Raw genomic sequence first — 21,725 nt, forward strand, 5'->3', positions numbered from 1 at the left:
AGTTGTCATCCAAAACTACTGGAGAAGATCTGGTTGGGGAAAGCTGTCCTAGAGAAATCCAGTGAGCTACTGACCCTGCCTCATCACCTGTTTCAGCCATGCCTCTTGCAGAACAATTTACAATGAGCAGGAGCTGCCAAAAGCGGCCCGATGATGTGGACAAGGTGCTTGGACGAATACGTCCCACCACTTGCCTATTGGACCCTTGCCCATCTTAGTTAATAAATAATTCCAAGCACGGGATTGGGACCTGGATTTTGGAAGTGATTAACGCTTCTCTGAGGGAGGGTCGGGTGCCTGCCCCTTTAAAGGAGGCGGTAGTCCGACCGGTCCTGAAGAAGGCATCACTGGATCCAGAGATGGCCACTAATTATAGACCAGTGGCCAACATCCCGTTTCTGGGCAAGGTGTTAGAGCGAGTGGTGGCGGGACAACTCCAAGCACTCTTGGATGAAACTGATTATCTGGACCCATTTCAGTCCAGCTTCAGACCCGGGTACGGTACTGAATCTGCCTTGGTCGCCCTGTACGATGACCTGTGCAGGGAAAAAGACAGGGGGAGTGCGTCCCTGTTGGTTCTCCTGGACCTCTCAGAGGCTTTCGATACCATCGACCATGGTATCCTTCTGGACAGGCTTGCGGGATTGGGGGTTGGAGGCACTGCTTTGCAGTGGTGCTGCTCCTATCTCAATGGCCGGTTCCAGAAGGTGGTGCTGGGGGACTATGGCTCTGCGCCATGGCAGTTATGCCATGGAGTACCGCAGGGGTCCATTTTGTCCCCGTTGCTGTTCAACATTTACATGAAACCGCTGGGAGAGGTCATCAGGAGGTGTGGGCTGCGGAACCATCAGTACGCTGATGATACCCAGCTCTACCTCTCATTTTCCACCAATCCAGGTGAGGCAGTGGCTGTACTGAACCGGTGCCTGGCCAAGGTAATGGGCTGGATGAGGGCCAATAAACTGAAGCTCAATCCAGACAAGATGGAGGTCCTGTTGGTTGGTGGTTTGGGCTTTGGAGAGGGTGAACTGAACCTTGTTCTGAATGGGGTTGCACTCCCTCCTCGGGACAAGGTCCGCAGCCTGGGAGTGCTCCTCGACCCGGAGCTTTCACTAGAAGCTCAGGTGACAGCAGTGGCGAGGAGCGCTTTCCTCCAGCTTCGGCTGATCCACCAGCTACGCCCCTATCTGGAGTACGACTGCCTCGCGACAGTGACACATGCATTGGTGACTTCCCGTCTCGACTTCTGTAACGTGCTCTACGTGGGGCTGCCCTTGAAGATGGTCCGGATACTCCAACTGGTTCAAAACAGAGCTGCCAGGCTGCTGACGGGGACTGGGCGTTGTGTTCACATGACTCCAGTTTTCCGTCAGCTTCACTGGCTTCCCATTGAAGTCCAGGCCCAATTCAAGGTGTTGGTGATGACCTATAAAGCCCTAAACGGCTTGGGTCCTGGTTACCTGAAGGAGCGCTTGCATCCATATATGCCCAGCCGCCCCTTGAGATCGGCGGGGGAGGCCCTTCTCCGGGAACCCTCCATGAAAGAAATTAGGAGGGTGGGTACTCGGAGGAGGGCTTTCTCTGCGGTGGTGCCTAAGTTATGGAACGCGCTCCCCAGAGAGGTCCGCCTGGCGCCGTCGTTATTTGTTTTTCGGCGCCAGGCGAAGACCTTTTTATTCAAGCAGCATTTTAACTGTTAACATTATTGGTTTTATCTGGCCAGGGTGGCTTATTTTATATTGTATTGTTGTATTTTTAATTTCATATTTATATTTTTAATTTATATTATAATTATTTTAACTTAGTGATGTGAGCCGCCCCGAGGCTTCGGCGAAGGGGCGGCATAAAAATGTTTTAATAAATAAATAAATAAATAAAATAAGTCTGTTGCAGCAAACAAGGAATCTGGTGGCACCCAAAAGCCAAAAAACAAACAAAAAAAAAAAACAAAAAAAAACCCTGCACTGCTTTTTGTATGCTAGACTAAAGAACCATCAGATGCATCATTTCAGAGAAGTGAGGTCAAACATGCTTTTTCTGAAGTGTTTTAGGTGCTGAGTAAAATCTCGTGTTTTACTTCTGCGCATGCATATTTAACTATAAATGCATGTCATACATTGAAAAGGCAAACCATTCGGATTTTCACTGGAGCATTGCAGAAAAACCCTACAACTCTGCAGTCTCAAAAGCCCAGAAGTATTAACTCAACCATGTTTTCTAGGGCAAGTAGCAAGGCAAAAAGCCCAGACTGCAGTCAGGCTTTCTACTGGGACAAGCCCCAAAGGCAGAGTGAGAGGTGCTAGCCATGCTGGCTGTGGAAACGGACCTCTTACAAGGATTCTACAAAGAGGGCTTTTTTGTTCTTTGCTGTACAATCACCATTAGTATAAGCTACCATAACACTCATTAGCTGCAGTTTTGAATCTCTAAATGGGCAGTTGCTTGATTTTGCAGCTATGATGCCATATACTAGCACCCAACACCAAATATGGAAGATGTTTGAAAGAAACATGAAAGAAAGGGTGGCTCCTGGACTGCTGTGCATGGGCCATGGCTTTCAAAAATGGCTCCAGAGCACCCTGAAGTTCTTCTAAGAGAAGCAGCCTTTGAGCTGAGATGGGAAGCCTGTGGACTTCCAGACAGCTTGGCCTACAGCTTGTGTCATCCTTTACCACTAGCACTGTCAGTCAGGTCTAGTTGTAGGCCAAAGCATCTGGAGGATTACAAGTTGTCCATCCCCATTTAAAGGGATAATGCTTCTTTCTCTGCAGTGTGATATTCTTTGAGGGTGCACTTCCAGTTCAAAGGATGCAAAAATGAGGATCAATTGGGCAGGCCAGCCTGTGGTACACAAAATTACATGCCTTAAAATGTGTCCTCAAATCCCCTGCAAGGTGTAGTCATTCTACGGCAGACAAATGGATTACAGAAAGTGACCAGTTTAGGTAATACTTGTGAAATCAAATGATGCATACATTAGTGTACAGTCCTAAGGATGGTGCCCTCTCCACCTGGCACCCCATCCTCAAGCTCAGAGGCCTCTTCCAAGATTCCTATGCCCTGCTGACCCTCCGGTACTCCAAGCTCTCAGGCTGAACAGCCCATCTAGAAAAAGTCTATCTAGCAACAGTAGGTCAGCTGTGGCTCAGGACAAATTGTTTCATCCCCAACCTGGTCTATTTTAGGGAAAGATCCTCTGACCTAGTTCCCCTTACCTTTGTGGACTTGTGGTTTTTTTTAACTCCCTCCCTCCTTCTTCAATTGGCATACATTCACCTTTTACCAATGCTGTCTCCTTATTTCTTGGTCATTTACAATTTAGTTGTGTTTCAGTGAAAATGAAAAGTAAATCTCTATAGAAGAGGACTGGATAGGGATCTATCTTCCTGGACAATGAGCCGTGGTCAGAAAGGCCCTCTCAGAATAACCTATTTCACATGTTGCTGTGAAGATAGGACTGGTAGAGACCCAGCTGTGCCCATCACCCTGTATCTACAATGAAAGGAAGCATGAAAGCGGAATCCATAACCTGAGCTTGTCCTCCAGCCCTAACCCACGATGGTAGCCATTCAAATTGATTTTACTGTCTTTCCTTGTCAAAGAAGAGCCTGTTCTCAGGTTACATGCTGCCCAAAGCCATATTTATGGAAACCCATCTTTGCTTTCATCAATATCCAGCCAAAGAAATTCTCTGCTAAACTCCAGGCAGGCTCTGTTCCAAGAGCAAGCAGTATTCACACTTTAGACCAGCATGTGGGTTTTATGAAGGCGTTTTGACATCTCTCAAAAGCATTTCATAAAGCAGTCACTATAGCAACCAGCCACTGTATTTTTTTAAAATTTAAATGGAAAAGTTCAGTTTCCTACAGAAAGAAGCTGTCTGCCATGCACACACATCACGAATGAAGAGGCTCCCCTTTCACAACCTGGCACAGGTGCCATGGCTAAGAGGCTCAGGAAAAAGGGCATGTGAAATGTCATTGTTCCTAAGCAGGCAACCACCATTTTGTAGATGCAAAGACCGACTGAAACATCAAATAGCTTGCAAGGGTATCAGAAAATGTGGGGAATCCATGACTTCTCTCATGGTTGGTAAGGAATTCCGTGTATGTTGGATGTTCTGCCCAGTCTAAAAAGCTGCTTTCATCACTGATATGGCACTGGCCTCAGCTTGCCAGTGTCAGAGATTTGGCTATGCACCTTATGCATATGCATGACCCATGAAAGGCAGGACCCATTACAGACATTTGCAAAGCCAAGATTAGCAGAGGAGCCTCCCACACCAAAAATATCTTGTCATCTTGCATGAAGTTTCCACGAAGCTCAGGGACTAGACCTTACACCTAGTGTAGCCAGCTTTTGGCTCTGTCTAGATGCTTTGGTCTAGAACTCCCATCAGCCCTAGTCAACACAGCCAATGTTGAAGTATGATGTGAGACACACACCAAATATCTGGTGGGCCACAATCTGTCTATTTATGTCTTGAAAGCCAAAATGTTTGGAGGGACTCCAGCGGTCCACTTCTGCCTTACACTCAGTTTGCAATCTCTATCTCTTCCAGGTTATTTCACTGTGAGCATTCATACTCTGCTTTTCTTCTAAAGTAGACACCTCCCAGAGAGCATCAGCTATAGGGTAGTATAAAAATGAAATGAATAAAATAAATAAAGTAGCATTTATCAACAAGAAAAATCTAATTTGTTACAGCAAGAAAGAAATGCATATTCAGCAGGTGCCAAGCTGCCGTAAGAATTCTTATTATGAATCTAGAATTGCAGTTGGTGGAGGTTTGTATTCTAGGTAGTCCAGTTCTCTGTTTGGTTCAGGAAAAGCCAGAGTTAAAACTTCCCCAGCTGATGGCTTTTTAAAATCTCTGCATGAAGACCTCCAGTCAAGGTTGCAACTCTTGGTTGTCAAACATTGTCTTGACCAGATGTAAAGGCTGAACAACACTCTCTGGAAATCAGTGGTTAATCCAAGCTCCTGAGATCACAGAAATGGATAATTTTTATAATGGTTTTAATTGTCTGATTGTGAGCTGCCTAGAGATGCTGTGGTACATAAATAAATTAAATAAATAATTTGAGAATGATATTCCAGTCTTACTTACTATATATTAATTAGCAACTATTGTAATTCTGCCTTGAGGACAGAATTTTATCTCCCTGGACATTCACCTGGTTCCCACATAATGACAGCCCGTGGTTTATTTATCCACAGGTTAAATTCTATGTTGTTTGTTGTTAACTATGGTTTGTTAAACTATGAACAACCAAGGATGCAAACCCATTGTTTGTTGTTGGGTTATGTACTCTGGGTTGTTTAAACAATTATTGTTACATATGAAACAGAATCAAGAATGGTAAAAAGAAACCCAGTTGCTTTACATGACAATACTACAGAGCTGTAAAAGTATGTGGGAAATAAAGATGGAACAGGCCAAAGGAGAGGGAAGCAAGCTAGGAATTTAGAAAATAAACCATGTTTTCTTCAATCATCTGCCAGGCAAATCCTAGGTAGGGCAACAAACCACATATAAGCATTTTAGGAAAACATGTCATTGTATGATGCATACAATAAATGAAAGAAAATGAAACGCTGATATCCACAGCAAAAACAAATACATCCAAAATAATATTTAAAACAGCCAACAGATCTCATCCTGAGAAGCCAGCACTTTGAAAACCAGTGTGATGTAGCAGTTAGATCTTACGCCACAATGTAAGACCAGGGTTCTAGCCCCCACATGGCTTTGGACGAGCCACTACTTCTCAATATAACCAACTTCACAGAGTTATGAGGGTAAAACGGAGAGAAAAGGCATTAGGTAAGCCACTTTTGGTTCTTTGGAGGAGAAAAGGAGTGGGCTATAATGTAATAAATAAATAAATAGGAATATCCCAAAATGCCCAAGGAAAATGCATGTCTTTGTAGTCTATTATATAGCAAACAATGAAGGGACCAGCCATGTTTCCCCACAAAGGTCATTCCGGAACCTCAAGCCCAGAACAAAGGAGGCCCTCTGCAACACATACAGACAATGGGTGGCTTTCAGGGGGATTGGAGAAATGCATGGGAGAGGACTATCTGTGGCCACTGATCCTGATGGCTAAATGCTACTCTGGTATCAGAGGCCATGTCTGTCTACAGCAGTTGCTGGTGGTGAGGTGGTTCTCATGTTCTGCTTGAGAAGTCCTGTGGGCAGCTGGTGTGCCACCGAGGGAGCAGAATGCTGGCCTGGATGGACCTCTGCTCTGATTCAGCATGGCAGTTCTTACATTGATAGTGGGGAATGGCATTGGACATTAACAGAAGCCACTGAGTGACTGACCACAGGGCCGGGAAGCTATGTATGCCACGAACTGCACATCACAGCCCTTTTGTAAGGACATTTACACATTTTGTGCCTTAGGTCATTGGCTTTACCTTGAAGCTCTAAGGACATCCTAAAGTTGTGAGGCCGTGGGTATACATCAACTTTTCAAGAGCATGCAATACAGAGACACTATTAAAACCAAACCAAAACACAGCACAATCAAAAAGGTAAGATTCTAGCTGTGACACTCTAAGAGCAATTGTGCATAGAATTTTATCTTAATAAGCTAAGCACCTAGATGGAAATCCAGAAAACAATTTCAGCATGGAGGAAAGAGGCATCTGCCCTCCAACCATGCTTTTAGAACAAAGTCTGAGGTAAGAATGTACACAAACAAATATCCTATCTGCCTTTGTTCAGCTGCCTTGATTAGGTAGCCATGTATATTAAATGACTGTATCAGAAACACCAAGGATGGGACTGGCAATCTATCAAGCACCTAGAAATCTGAAGCTGGCACCCAAGAGTTCTGAAATATTTATTTAGTTCTCTGCAGGGTCAGAGTCGTGATGCTTGGTGCCAACTCGAAGCAAGGAAAAATGTCTGTGCCCCAGAATGTAAAATATTCTTGAAGCCTTGCTCATGGGAAGCATTCAGTATTTAAAGAAATGAGTAAATGCCGTGTCAAATACCAACAACTCTAAGCCAACCCAACGGTACTGTCTTTGCATCTACTTGTCAGTGTGCTACTTGTGGGTTTGTTTTCGGAGAGGGACTTGAGGAGACGTTGCCACAACACGCTGGGGCAAGGAAGAGGCAAGGGAGGGTAGAACAAACAAACTGAAGGAGGAGTTATGGGGGCAACCTTATGCTGATGAGCAGACACCGCAGAAGTTGCAATGATCCGCTGGCGAGGGCTTCATTTTGGGAAGAACCTGCAGCTCTTGTCACAAGTGGTTCTGGATCCAAAGAAACCTGTGGGACAGAGGGGGTGTGGATCTGGAAGCAGAGAGGAAGAGTTTGGGAAAGGTGAAGAATCAGATAAGTACGTCTGCACAGTGTGATCAGTTTAGTGTTAAAGATTCCGAGACGAGAGAGAGTTAGACATGCTTAAGAACACTCCTGTTAGTTTGGCAAACCATTAACCACCTGAAATGAAAATAATAAGGCCCTTAAGCAACCTCTCTAAAGGCAATCTCCTTCTTGGTATATCAGTCACTTGAGGTAACCACTGGGAACCAAGTCTAAGCCTTCAGTTTTTTCTATTTCCATGTGAGCAATTTGAACCAGCTACTCTGAGAAATGTTGGCTGCTTCAGAGGAAATCACAATCCACTTTCCATCCATGTGAAATACCCCAAAGAAACTTGGCAGTCAGGAGAGCAGAATGCTGATAGGCCCAATGAACAAAGAGCAGGGGGTTAGGGAAAAGACAATTATAAATGGGGAAGATGGAGGAGGCCAAATGTTTCGTAGGGCAACCCAGCTATGACAGCCACAGCCAAGCAAAGGTACAGCAAACCTAACTGAACACACACTGGAGACAGAGTAGACCTAACTATGACTGATAAAAAGGGACTTCTAACTAATAGTTATCCCTGAGGGTGCTTTAACATTAAGTGCAAAGTGCGTACTACCTTGTTTAAAAGGAAATGGAACTGTGTCCAGGCAACCCACATTCTGCAAACTGAATAATTATGCAAAACAGGCTAATTTGCATTATTTGCCTTGCTCCTGTTTGTCAGGAGGAAAGTCACTGAAGTCTAGCTGCCAACCACTGGAAGGTCCAATTTATCTGCCACTCTCTCTTCTGAGACTTCACCAGCATTGCTTGTATGCTTTCCAGCCTACTCAGCCACAGGGCTACAAGTGCATCAACCCACCCCAGTCCCTGCTAAATTCAGGCAGTCATAGAAAACTGAACTGTGCTTCCAATGCCATGTCTGTGCTTACTCTAAGCTACTGCCAAAACTTTATACGTGGCCAGCTCCGCAATTTAAGCAATTTATCTTTTTCTTATTACAGTGCCAAACCTTTGTGAATAGTGGGCATACGAAATAATTTTTCCATCCCTGATGAAATGAAATCATTTCAACATATACCTATTTCTTCTTAAGCTTCCTGACTCAGCTTTAGCATCATGAGCATGGAACAAAGGGCAATTTCATCATTTTGCTATGTAGTCACAGGATGTTAACACAACAGGATATTCTGAGGAAGACAAGCTATGCAACACGAGGGAAGCAGCCTGGATTGAAAAACTGGGAGCTCTGCTGATAGTGTGAGAAAACTAAAGAGGCTTTGCCCTTACTTCCTCTATTGCCTTCATCCCTCCAGCTCAAACAACTGCTGTTAACTGGAACAACCTGCCCATGGACCTATATCTTTGTTTATATTGGTACTGTTTCAAGTTTCAGCCAGATTAAACACACGGTTGTGGGCTGTATGGGGACTGTCACTTCCTTCGAATGTCCTACAACTACAGCATTCCAGAAGGCACAGCATGGAGCCCTGTTTCAGTCACATATTTCAACAACAGACCTGTAAATAAGTCCTACTGCAAGCACTGGACTGGGCTAGAGATCAGCACTTGGTTCTTTAATTTTAGAACAGGGCTTGCTGCTAAATAAGCATGTTTACCATCCAACTAAATCTCATTTCTGCCTTCCATGTAGACAGTTATTTTTCACAGATAAAGTCTGTTCATAACTGGAATATATAGCACGGCACACATGATTTTAAATAAAAGGTAAAGCACCGCAATCATATTAGCCTCAGGTAAACCCGCTGCAGACCTGCAGGCAGGGGTGTGTTTGTGGGGGTGCAGGCGGTCATGCAATTAGAGAAACCCAAAATTTAAACTCCCTGCAATCAGGATTCAGTCACGTTATGCGCCAATTAATGTTTGCTGCTGTATGTAAACATCCATCCATTTGACAGGTCTCCTTCACTTTGCAATCTCAATTCTACAAAACACACCTCAAGTTCCCTAAAGCAGCGTTTGAATATTGAACTGCAGGTTCAAAAAATTACCCTGGCCAACCTCCCAAATGTGCTTCCCAAACCCGCATGAGGTGCTACGTTTCAAGTCATATCTGCTTTGAAACGACAAAAGCATGTCAACACTTACAGGTGCCAGCCATTCTTCTCTTCAAGGGTACAGGAAGCCAGCTCTTCCAAATCTGCAGCAGAGTTACCATAGCATAAGACAGGACCTGGAAATATGGCCCTCAAAGACCCAGGCCCAGAGAGGATATCACTAACCAATCTCTCAACCATGCTTAGGATCTTTTCTGAACTCCAGAATGAATTTCTCTCAGCCTTCACCAGGGCTGCGAACTGTACCTGCACCAAATGTAAGCATGGATAACCTTAGCTGGGATTCCCATCTCAGCCAGGATCAGAACAGTTTTGCAAACTGCAGAAAGGAAAAACTAGTTAGAATTTAATCATGATTAGGGTTGCTGCAGGTCTAACCCATGGCTATGAAGGTAAGGGAACATGGAGAACATGTGCCTCCGAAAAAAGAAAGGGCACAAGATACTGTGGCCTGCCCCAGATCTTGCAGTGGAGGGAAATGGGATGCCCTCCAGATGTTTGGGGCTACAACTCCGAGCACTTGTAATCACTGACTGTGCCTATGGGATGCAAAGCACTTAGTGAGCTCTAAGTTGGAGAAGGCTGAGATATGCTTTTGGTCTGACCCAGCAATCTGTTCTCATATTTTCAACCCCACATTCTCCAGCCAGGAGCAGGCAACTCACTTTTTCTGTGCCAACCTGCTACCCCAATCTTATCAAGAGGTTCCAAATTGCAGCTTAAAATTCCAAGTCTAAGCAGCAGACAAGATTTTCAAAGAGAGGCAGAGCTATCCTGTATTTTTACAGGCATGCAATATTACTATATATATTTTAAGGAAGAACCTCTAGCAATAAGAATGCAGAAGCGCCCTTGGTAGAGCAGCCCAAAGGTCTAATGGAGGTCAATTAGATACATATGGAAAAATTAAACTGAAGCAGAATCCCAGCAAGATGGCAGCACTGTGAGTGAAGTATTCCCAGATCAGGGAACTGTGGGGGAATCACCAGCTCCGGATGGAGTGCACTTACCCTGAAGGGGCAGGTTGGCAGTTTGCAGGTGCTCCTGGATTCATCACACTCACTGGGGGACTGAGTGATCTTGTGGCTGGGAGCACCCAGGAGGGCAGCTTCTGTCAACTGCACTGGTTCCTGGACAGACATGGTCTGGCCAATGTAATCCATGTATTAGCAGCTTCAAGATTAGGTAATTCTAGTGGGGCTGCCCATAAGGATGGTGCAGAAGTTGGCGCTCATGCTGCTGCTCAGCTGACAAGGGTTTCTAACCATGCATATATTATACCTGTGCAAGAGGATCTAGCTGCCAGAAAGCCTGCTTCTGAGCTAGGCTAGTATTCGCCTACAAGGCTCCATTCATCTCTAGACAAGACTAGTTCAAGAAGATTTTCCCCTCTAACAATATCTAGGCTACTGCTGCTTTCAGGAGGGGGCTGTCCTTGGCACCACAGCTCAGGGAATCATGTTTGGCAGTGATACAGAACAGCCCTTTCTGCACCAACAGCCGTCCTGAGGAACATTTTTCCTCTGAGATGCTGTTGTGTTTACCTATCTGCTTACTTTAGCTTTCCCCAGAGCTGGGAGCTATCTTTGAACATCCTCATGATAGCACTCCATGTGTGGACTGTGTTAGTTTTTGTTCTTTTGTAAACTGCTTTGGGATGCATTTCAAATGTGGAACTGAAGCGAAGCACTGCTAAGAAATAAATAAAAGGCATATAGAGAGGGCAGGATAAGAAGAGGTGTTTTCCCTTGCTTGTCAACAGTACTTGGTGCACAGAGGTATACTGCCTTTGAATGAGGAGGCTCTATTCAGATATCCTAAGTAATGGATTTGCTGCATTTTGACCAGAATGAACCAAAGATTCAGATCCTGTACTCTCCATTTAGTAATGACTGACTCCTGTGCTATGCAGGCCTTATTGTGGAGGATGCAGACCAGACCACAAAATGCTGCACAACCAAACACAGGAATAGGGGCGGGAAACAAAACATACAGTTAAGAGTAATGAGCTACCACACACTTGACAAAGAAAGGGAATTGCCAGCCCTGCCCACTCACTTTCCCAAATAAGGGTTTAACTGACCTAGCCTTAGGCAGAAATTCTTCCTGGACCCCAGTACAGCATGCATGCAGGCAGCAGGAAAGCCCCATCCACAAAAGCATCCCAAGGGGAGTTTAAATCAGGCAGATCGCCATGCACATCCGCAGTCTCTGCACACAGTGATCCGGCCCAGAGTCAGCTCAATGTCAAAACTTGGCTCAGGGGACTGCTCCACTGAAGCAAATGCCTTCCTCCCCCCCCCCCGCACCCCCAAGGAGAGCTCAGCCACTCTCCGATTTGTAAAAGCTGCCTCTTTTCTGGTCCCTTCCCTAAGAGCTCTCCGCCCTTCTATTACAGGAGACCAGCACTCTCTTCTCCAGCCTGAGGTCCCACAAGCTGGATGATAACTTTGCCCGTAAGGTTTATAGCACAGTCACTTGCAGCTCAATGGGCTAAATGCAATGTCTTCCCACACAGAGAAATTTCAAGTTTCTCTAACATATCTGTTATGTCTCTGCCCCAAGGTTTTCTGTTTTTATGCACAAGCGCGCCTGAGAAGATATCCTTGAATGATGTAAAGGATTCTGGAGAGTATCTGAGGTCACCCACATAGTCCACGTGACATATTGGCTAAGCCTGTTTGACCTTGACTGTTTGGCCTCAACTTTAACTTTACAAAAACAAACAAGTGTCCACCGTTACCGCCTTGAGGATTTATAGGAGCTGATAAGCAAAGGAATCCAGAACCCCAGCAGCCCGAATCGCACTGGCCCATCACGTTACCCACCTCAACACTCTCCCCTTGCCCAAAACCTGCTCCCTACCCTGCACTGACTTCCGCCCCTTTAAGCTTTTTGTCCCTACTTCTCTTTTTGTTCTTTGCATTTCAACATTGGCATATTATTCGCAACTGCACATTCTTTGGGATAGTGGTTTGGATTTTAACTGCTGATTGCATGACTCACTTCTCATTTTAATTGCATAATTCAATTTTATGTTACTCACACTATCAACACCAGCTTGTTCCTTTACAGGCTACTCAAAAATTAACAATGACATTAATGTTGTTATGAAGAAGAGACTGCATGGAGTTTTAGAGGGATTCCAGCCAACAAGAGCACTGAGCAGAAATGTCAGTCTGGGTTTCTCAGGGAACTGCCAGTGAAATTGCATCCAGCTCTCAGCCATGGGGAGGCTAGGCAAAAGCCAGCAGGAGTCTGCAGCCAGCAAACAGGAAGGCAGATGAAGTAAAGAGGTTCAGAAATGGACACCCTTTTCAAAGGCAAGGGAATGCACAGGGCTCTGCTAAAGGCAAGCCATTGAGAAACCTAGATAAAGCTTTCAATCATGTGCACTTCTGTAGATTTTTCTTCGGCAGCACTGATTTCTACCAAACGGAAAAGGTTATCTTGCTTGTGAACTCCTTTTCACAAACTTTTCCAGCCCTGCATCCTCCAGCCATGAAATTTTAGGAGTCACAGCATGCATGTTCTGTGGGCTGCATAGGTATGTGTGCCAGTCCATCTCTGCTCACACCTGGAGGGCACTGGATTGGCAATGGCAGTCTCACTGTCACACTGGAACTCTTACAGACATCACAAAAACGTTCACTGGAACAGCACCCACATCCCGTCTAGTCCAGGCCAGCACTGCCTCCAGGAACGGACAGCCACAGTCCCCCTGGGAAGCTCACAGGAAGAGTAAAGTGCTCTCCCCAAGTGCCACCAATATTCAAAGATGTACTGCCTCTGCATCCAGGTACCTTTCTTAAAGCCACCAAAGTGAGAGGCCGTTGCCACTTCTCACAGTAATACATTCTGTGATTTAAGCACATGCTTGGTGAAGGAATCCTTTTGCCAACCTTCTTGAGCCTCACTGAGTGACCCCGCCCCCCGCCGACACACACAGAGACAGACTGTGTGCATTCTCCATTTGCTCTATGTGATTGCCCATACTGCTATTATGTCCCAAACCACCTGCTGTACCAAGCATTTTCATGAGCAGGTACTCTGGGCTCTGATCGTTTTAGTTTCCCCAAAACTCACATCTCTATACAACCTTGTGTTCTGCACTAATCTAGAGCAACTACACCACCACCTTCCTACACAATTCAGAATCGGGGCCAACCTTTATATTTTGCCAGGATTTATGTACTGTGATATCAGAAGCTGCCCCCTTTTAGAACAGGGTACTTAAGAAGCTCTGTGCAGGACTGCTGCTAAAGAACAGAAGGTAGGTATCAAGATGCTTAACACAGCAGACTACTCAGAGCTCACAGATCTTGAAAGAGCTTCACTGGTTTCCAGCCACAACTGCTGATTCTGCAGGTTGGCATAACCACCCTGGGCAAGCCCTCCAGTCTGTCTGCAGTGACTTTTGCCCCTCCCTCTGGAAGGGAGAACACAAAACCTGACCTGTGGCATCAACCACCACAGACCAAGATATTCCCATGTATCACCACTGTAACAACCCTTTTAATTTTAATTTTAAGCCATTTGGAGAGCCAATCTTGGCTGAAAAGCAGGGAGCAATGAACAAACATATTTTTACAGTGATGGTTTGAGTTTAAAACCATAAATTTCCTGATCAAGGCAGACACTGGTTGTTGCTAGTTTTTGCTCTAGGCTAGCAAATGGTCATCCTAGCTACGTGTGTGTAGCCAGGTCATTAAGGGTACAATCCAAAGCATGCTTAAACAGGAAAAAAGGCAAAGGGTTTTGAGGGCCAACAGCTTTTCTGGGCCTACTTGCAATACTGCTTGACCTTCCACCAGACCGGTTAAAAATGCATCTCACATTGATTGATTACAAAGATTTTAAGCTTTAAAGCAGACTTAAGAACACATAATGCTTTAATACAGTGTTATATTAAATAAAAGAATGTGGTAACACAATGCCCGAGTAGGCTCAATAACAATTTCTCAGGTTGCTCACATCAAGCAAGAACTGCCTCTGAGGAACCACAAAAGAATGACAAAAGAATGGAGTAAGAACTTTGCTCTAGTGTTTCCTTTTAGGTCTAAAGGGCCACAGTAGGGATGGAATGGGGGTGTGCTTGTAGAGATGTTCCATGACATTATATTTATAGCTGCAGCAAAGTAAGTATCCCAGACCATCTCTGCTTACCTGCAGCACTGAGAAGACATATTAAGGAAATTTATCCCCCTCCACAGCTACTCCCCCACCCCCCGCACTCAGTTTGAAGAAAGGTAGCTGTTTGAAGGAATATACACCAACCTTTACCCCCTGTGACCATGCAACAATCATTTGTTTTGGCCACAGCCTAGGGGTATTGAAGGTGATATGCACATAGAATAAAAGGACCAGATGCAAATCAAAAACTCAAAAACTGAGATTAGAAGCTTCACACACCAGGAGTGTCTGATGTCTGGACTTCCAAAATACATCAATCCTTCTGCTAGAATCAGAGACGGCTCTGCATAAATTAAATTACTGCTTGTTTAAAATCACACATAGCCTTATGGAAGAACTACTAGTCTTGTCAGAATTTTGTACAACATTTATAAAATGTAAGCAGTCTGAATACAGTTAGAATATGCTTCTAGACTGACAGGCTCCTGAGAATCTTCAATTCAAGAAAGCAACTAGAAGGCCACCAAGTCCTGCCTTACAGGTAGCTAATTTCACCACAGACCAGATAGCTTCAACAATGCCCTGCATAGTTCAAGCAAACAGGGCGAGATATGCTAGAAGAGGTTTAAAAAACCCTCATTTTTTCCCGATTTATATCCTGCCTTTTTCCTACAAAGGGCTCAAGGCAGCTCACATCATTCTCCTCCTCCATCTTATCCCCACAACAACAACCCTGTGAGGTAGGTTGGGCTGAGAGTCTGTGACTGGCCCAAAGTCACCCAGTTGTCTCCATGGCTGAGCGGGGACTCGAACCTGGATTGCCTGAGTCCCAGTCCCATGCTCTTAACAACTACGCCACTTTTTTTCAAACTAGTTTGATGAGACCTGAACTCCAGATCTGGCAATCAGTCAGACCATGAGCAAAATCCTTCCACTGAGTCTTCCAAAAAGAGTTTGGGGGATAGTTTGAGTCACTTTTCTTGGGTACTTTTTATATAGATCTTGGAAACCACTAGCATTTGGGAGGAGGGGGAGGGGGGAGACAAAGGATGCTTAACCTATATGCTCATTTGTGACCCTTCTGGATTTGAAGTTTTCTCTACAACTATGAGAGCTAGAAACATGCTAGATGTAAAGAACAAAAACACTCAAGACTTTTAGCAAGAACTTGGAAAGACAGAAGCTCCAGATGGCACACTTTGCCTATGGTGGATATTTTTGCAAGGTTTGAACTCTCAAGTTCACCTTTCCCATCTCTTTTCTGAGCCTTCCCTGCCATAACTGCCCTGATCAGCATGCAAACAGAATTCATTCTCAACCTGCCCTTTCTAGCTACAGTCTGTGTTATCAATCTGCCCAGTCAATGCTGTTATGCAACAAACTGCATACAGCACCCCCTTAATTCTGGTCAGGTTAATTCTTCCTTCCCCACAAAAATGCAAAGCCAGCAGCATCCCTCTCCCCATTTATCCACTATGAGGGAGTGTTTTCACAACCTGTTTGCTTTTCATCCCTTGCCGATCTTTAAGGAACAAGCATTTCTGGCAAAGGGCACTGCAGGACCTGCAAGGGCATCCTGTTAGCACACAATTAATAAAGGCAATCTGAAACGCAGAGCATTTGCTGCTTGAAGCAACATGATTGTTTTAGTGATAGTGATAGTAATAATACTTAAGGGTGCATGCTTATATAACCGGTTGCCACAAGCAAGCAAGCACCAGCTACAAGGACGGAAGCATCCCTCAAGCAACCATGACAAAACCCTCTCATGCTGAGTTCCTTTCCACCACTCTGCCTCCTTCTGCAGGACAACTAAGCTCAGGGCATTTTGCTTCCCTCCCGAACCCGCACTGCACTCCCAGGTACTGCATGTTACCTTTCGCTAGGCAGTCCGCACAGTACTTGTTCTCCTCTTCTAGCAGCAGGTTGGCAAGGACAGCCTGGTACCTGTCCACATCCCGGACCGATTTGCCCGTCATTGCAGAGAAGAGATGGCTCCACAGGGGTGCGAAACGGGCCGCTTCCTCTTTGGGGTGGCGATGCCCTTGCCTTCCTTAGCTCCCTACGGCAGGCCTCTCCGGGCTCGTTCCCTGCTGGTGAGGAGCGCTCCCCACGCGAAGTTCAGCTCGCGGTCCTCAACATAACCAAGCCCCGGCCCGGGCAGAGAAGCGCCTCTTCGCTCCCCCAGCCGCTCTCTCCGCCTCCTCGCCAAGCGGCCTCCCGCCAACCCCCCACCTCAACTGTCACGCCGCTCGTGCCACCTCCACAGAGCTTCCCACCGAAGTCATGCCCCGGAAACACACGCACAACCCGCACGCCTCGGAAGCACCTCGCCGCCGCGCCCCTCCGGCGACAGCGCTGCCCGCGCGGGACCCGCTAGCTCAGAAGGCCCCCCCCCGCGCCCGCAGGCGGCCATGGGCCCCTCCTCGCGCAACCGTCCCTGAGCGCCCAGGGGCGCGCCCTCCGGCGAAGCACCCCCGCGGGCGACCGCGGCCCACCGGGAGAGGGTCTGCACTTCCCCGACCGAGCCCAGGCTGCGCAGCACGGCCCCCCGCTCCCCGGGGCCCCCTCACAGGCGCGCGCTTTCCTGTCAGGAGCTCGGACGCCCCCGGCGCCTGCACCTCAGGCGCGCCCGCCGCACCGGGGGGCCTCCGCAGGGCCCGGCACTAACGCGCTCCCCGAGCGCCACTCACGCGGCCGCGGGCCCCAAGGCACGACGCCCCCCGGCCCGCTCCCTTAGTCCGGGCCTCTCCAGGAGGGCGAGGAGCAGAGGGGCAGGAAGACCCCCGCGCGGGCGCCCGAGGCGGTGCGAAGGCGGGGCCGGCAGGCAAGCGCGGAGGGCGTGCGTGCGTGCGCGCGCACCGCCTCCACTGGCGTCTCCAGGCAGCGGCAGGCTGCCGAGGCACGCGCGCGCACAATAGTTCCGGCTCCTGGAGCGGAGGCGGAGGGCGGGGCTGCCCACGAAGCCGCGCCCCCTCGTTTTCATTGGTTTCGGACGCGCGCAGCGTTCTTTCCGCTGCGGACCATCCCCCTTCGTAGATTGGATCGCCTTAAGACTAGAGCAGGAATCCGTGGTTTGGAGGAGGAGATAGAGGAGGAGGGGTCTGGAAGGGAAATCGCACCGTGAGATTAGCCAATCAGAGAGGGGGAAGAGGAGCGTGGGTGGGGCGAAGTCGATAGGGGGTGCGCGAGGCATGAATGAATGAGCGGAGGAGTGAATGAAGGGCAACGGAATGATGAATCGGGAGTGTGCGGAGATGAAAACAGTGGGAAAGAATTCCAGAAACACTCAAAGGTCCCCTCCCCCAAAATAGGCAGGCTTTTGAAATCTACCGATCTCCTCGCCAGGGAAAACGTTACACGAAGCTGCTTTGGCAGGAGGACGAGGGTCTTGAATTATAGTTCTATGGCTAAGCAACTTTTTGAAAAAAGGTAGTTACAGCCCCCATTTTTTATTTTCCCTCCCTGCTTGGGCTGGTCACATGCTGCTTAGTTGGTTAAGTCATGCCCTTGATGTCCAAACGCATCTGGGGTGAATAGTCAGTCACCTGAAAACCACGGCTTGTTCTTGGTTTGTTGAATGGCTTGTAAACCACCCTGGAGGGATTCAGGCTCATGACAACCTGGCAAGGGTGATTGAGCTGCTTAAGTGGCTCAAAACCAGCAGGCACTAGGAGGGGGAAAACACAGAAACAGAGTGAGTCAGAAGGGACCTCCCAGGCCATCTAGTCTGACCCCCGGATCCAGCCAGCTCCACTCACAACATGCCCACCATGTGCATGTCCAGCCTGTCTTTGAACACCCTCATCAATGGGCCTCAACAACCTCTCGTGGAAGCCCATTCCACACCCTCGGGGTCCTGACTGTCAGGAAGTACTTCTTGGCATCTAAATGGAACCTTGGTTCCCTGAGCTTTGCTCCATTGGACCGCGTCCTGCCTTCCTCTGCAGGGGAGAACAGGTCTCTACCCATGTGTGACATCCCCTCACATACCTGTATGTCACCAACAGATCCCCTCTGAGTTTCCTCCAGGCTGAAGAGACCCAGTTCCCTCAGTCTCGCCTCATACCCCATCCCCTGCAATCCGGCCACCAACCTTGTGGCCCTGCGCTGCATTGACTCTAACCTGGCTATATTCATCCTATAATGAGAGGCCCAAAACAGAGCACAATACTCCAGTTGCGGGCGCACCAGAGTCGTATAGAGCAGTAGTAATACCTCTCTCGATCTAGAAGCCACACTTCTGGCTATGCAACCAAGGGTGGCAAACTGCTGGCTCATGTTTAGCCTGCAGTCAACCAGAACCCCCGAGGTCCCTTTCACAAGTGCTGCTCTCCAGCCACTTGTCCCCTATCCTGTACTTATGACACCTATTCCTATGCCCCAAGTGCAAGACCTTGCACTTACCCACATTGAACGCCATCCTGTTGTCTCCTGTCCACTTTCATAGTCTGTCCAGATCCTTTTGGATCTGGAGTACCTGCTCCTCAGTTGTGGCCACCGCCCCAGTTTTAGTATCGTCTGTGAATTTGATCAGCAGACTGTTCACCCCTTCTTCCATGTCATTGATGAAAAGATTAAACAGGATTGACCCCAGGACAGAGCCCTGGCGGATCCCGCTTGTCACTGGCCGCCATCCTGATGATTCCCCACTACTGGTTACCCTCTGCTTTCAGTCAGTCAACCATGCCCTAATCCACTGGACAGTGCTTTGGTGTATCCCAAAACTCCTCAGTTTCTCAACCAGGATATCATGGGGCACTTTGATCCGCTCCATCTATCCACCTTGAAACCTTGTCATAGAATTCCACAAGGTTTGTCTGGCAGGACCTGTTATTCTGGAAACCGTTTTGTGTGGCTGTCAGCCTCCCTTCCCTATCTAGCATCACTAGATCTCTCGCTATTATGAGCCTTTCCATTGTTTTTCCTAGAATGAATGTAAGGCTAACTGGTCTGTAATTCCCCATGTCCCTTCTACTACCCTTTTTGAAAATTGGGATCTCTCCACGAGGCCTCAAAAATGGAGGCCAGTGGGCATGAGAGAACCCGTCAACTCTTGAAGTACTCTCGGGTGTAACCCATCAGGGCCTGGCGCCTTTGTAATGTCCAGTACCCTGAGGAGCCTTTGTAATATCCAGTGCCCTGAGGAGCACTTGACTTCTAGGGGGTGACTCTAATCTGTGCCCCTAAGTCCCCAGCCTCATCTAATCTCCTATGCAGATATCCCCCGTCCTGCTTTGGGGAGAACAGAGGCAAAATAGTCATTTAGCATCTGTGCCTGTTCCCTCATGTCAGTCACTGGATCCCCTTTCTCCTTATTTAGCGGTACCACTTGTCTCCCCTTCCTCTTCCTATTTACATGCTGAAAGAAGCCCTTTTTGTTGCTCTTGATATTCTTGGCAAGTCTCAGCTCGTAATCAGCCTTAGCCTTGCAAAGAATCCTGCAACGGGCCTCCTCCTCCCGGTATACCCTTTTATCTATTTGTCCCAGTACCCATTTCCTACAGAGGTTCCTCTTTTGTCTAATCCCTCTAACCACCTCCTTTCGCATCCATGGCGGCGCTCTCCTCTGCCTCTCCACCTTCCTGACTAGAGGTATCGTCAAGGCTTGCGCCTCCAAAACCTCCCTTTTGAGTGCCATCCACCCCTCCTCAACTCGCTTACCTTCCAGTAACCTTTCCAGGAGACTTTCCCCAGTCTGGCCTTCAGTTGGCCCTCTTGAATCCCAGCTTCTAGTGCTCGACCTGCTGCACGTCCCCAGTCCCCTGATCTCAAAGGATGCAGTGATCACTTGCATCCAGAGCTCCCCTAATCTGTACTTCATCTATCTATCCTGGTTGAGACCAGGTCAAGGATGTTCCCTCACCTCGCCGCGTCTTGGATCCTCTGCATGAAAAACCCTCCCATAATTGAAATCTCCCATAATTACTGTGTCTCTCCCGCAAGATATCCTTAGAATCTGATCTATCAGCACATCATCCAGGGTCTCAAGTTGACCTGGAGGGCGATAACATACCCCACTGTCAGGTCTCTTTCCCTATCAAAACCCCTAAGTGTCACCCAGACTGCCTCTATCGAATCCCCTTCTGTACTGCATTCTGTCTCACTGCATCCTATCCCTTCCCTGACGTATAAAGCTATGCCCTCACCCCTCCTGTATAATCCTGCATGGCTTATTTTCCCTCTGTGTTAGTGCCAGCCTGATCAGTTTTTGCACATCCTGGGGTTTTAGTCAGGGTCAGATTCTACTGGGCTGAAACAAGCAGCTGGCTTGCTGTGTCATGCGGAGACGGGCAGAATGGCTTGTTCGGGGTGGGCCACAACTTTCAAACAACCTACCAACACCATGAGCATTTGTCCGCATGCAGAGAAATATGGTTGACACACACAGTGGTTGCGAAGAGTAGCAGCCACTGGGCTCATGTGAACCAGGCCAGCACGTGTCAAGGTTCTTGTCATCCAAAAAGGCAGGATACATGCATAATAATAATAATTAAAGCCAAAAATGTAGTTTTAGGGTTTCGGTCTTTTGTCATCCATTCAGAGGGCTTTGACTATTGGGTGGTTTCTCAATGTAATACAGAAAGCTAGGGAGTTCCAGAAAAATATCTACTTCTGCTTCACTGACTATGCTAAAGCCTTTGATTGTGTGGATCACAACAAATTGTGGCAAGTTCTTAAGAGGCGGGAGTACCAGACCATCTTATTTGTTTCTTGAGAAACCTATATGCGGGTCAAGAAGCAACAGTGAGAAGAGGAAATGGAACAACTGATTGGTCCAAAATTGGGGAAGCAGTTTGGCAAGGCTGTATACTGTCACCCTGCCAATTTAACTTATATGCAGAGCACACCATGAGAAAGGCGGGGCTAGATGAATCACCAGTTGGAATTAAGATTGCTGTGAGAAATATCAACAACCTCAGATATGCAGATGAAACCACTCTAATGGCAGAAAGTGAAGAGGAACTAAGGGACCTCTTGATGCGGGTGAAGGAGGAGAGCACAAAAGTTGGCTTGAAACTCAACATTAAGAAAACTAAGATCATGGCATCCGGTCCTCTCACTTCCTGGCAAATAGATGGGGAAGAAATGGAGGTAGTGACAGATTTTATTTTCCTGGGCTCCAAGATCACCGCAGATGGGGACTGCAGCCAAGAAATTAAAAGACGGTTGCTCCT

At 47.3% G+C, this 21,725-nt stretch overlaps 1 protein-coding gene across 3 annotated transcripts in view; it reads right to left on the reverse strand.

The window, feature by feature from the left end:
- SMAP2 (small ArfGAP2) overlaps nt 1–17,092 on the reverse strand; it is a 38,929-nt gene extending 21,837 nt beyond the window's left edge. Inside the window, exons 1-2 of one of the 3 annotated variants that reach the window (XM_044424821.1) lie at nt 16,424–17,092; nt 7,182–7,315 (exon numbers count right to left, since the gene is read on the reverse strand). Coding sequence is in view for 1 of the 3 variants with exons in the window: in XM_044424820.1 (XP_044280755.1) it covers nt 16,424–16,526 (103 nt within the window). In the remaining 2 variants the exon portion in view is untranslated. Of the gene's footprint in view, nt 1–7,181; nt 7,316–9,445; nt 10,543–16,423 lie in introns of those variants that run through there. The other 2 variants (XM_044424822.1, XM_044424820.1) reach the window with 2 other exon arrangements.
- Between the last annotated feature and the right edge of the window lie 4,633 nt (nt 17,093–21,725).

This window comes from Varanus komodoensis, unplaced genomic scaffold, assembly GCF_004798865.1.
Source record: "Varanus komodoensis strain SLA01 unplaced genomic scaffold, ASM479886v1 scaffold15, whole genome shotgun sequence".
NCBI classification, from domain to species: Eukaryota; Metazoa; Chordata; class Lepidosauria; order Squamata; family Varanidae; genus Varanus; species Varanus komodoensis.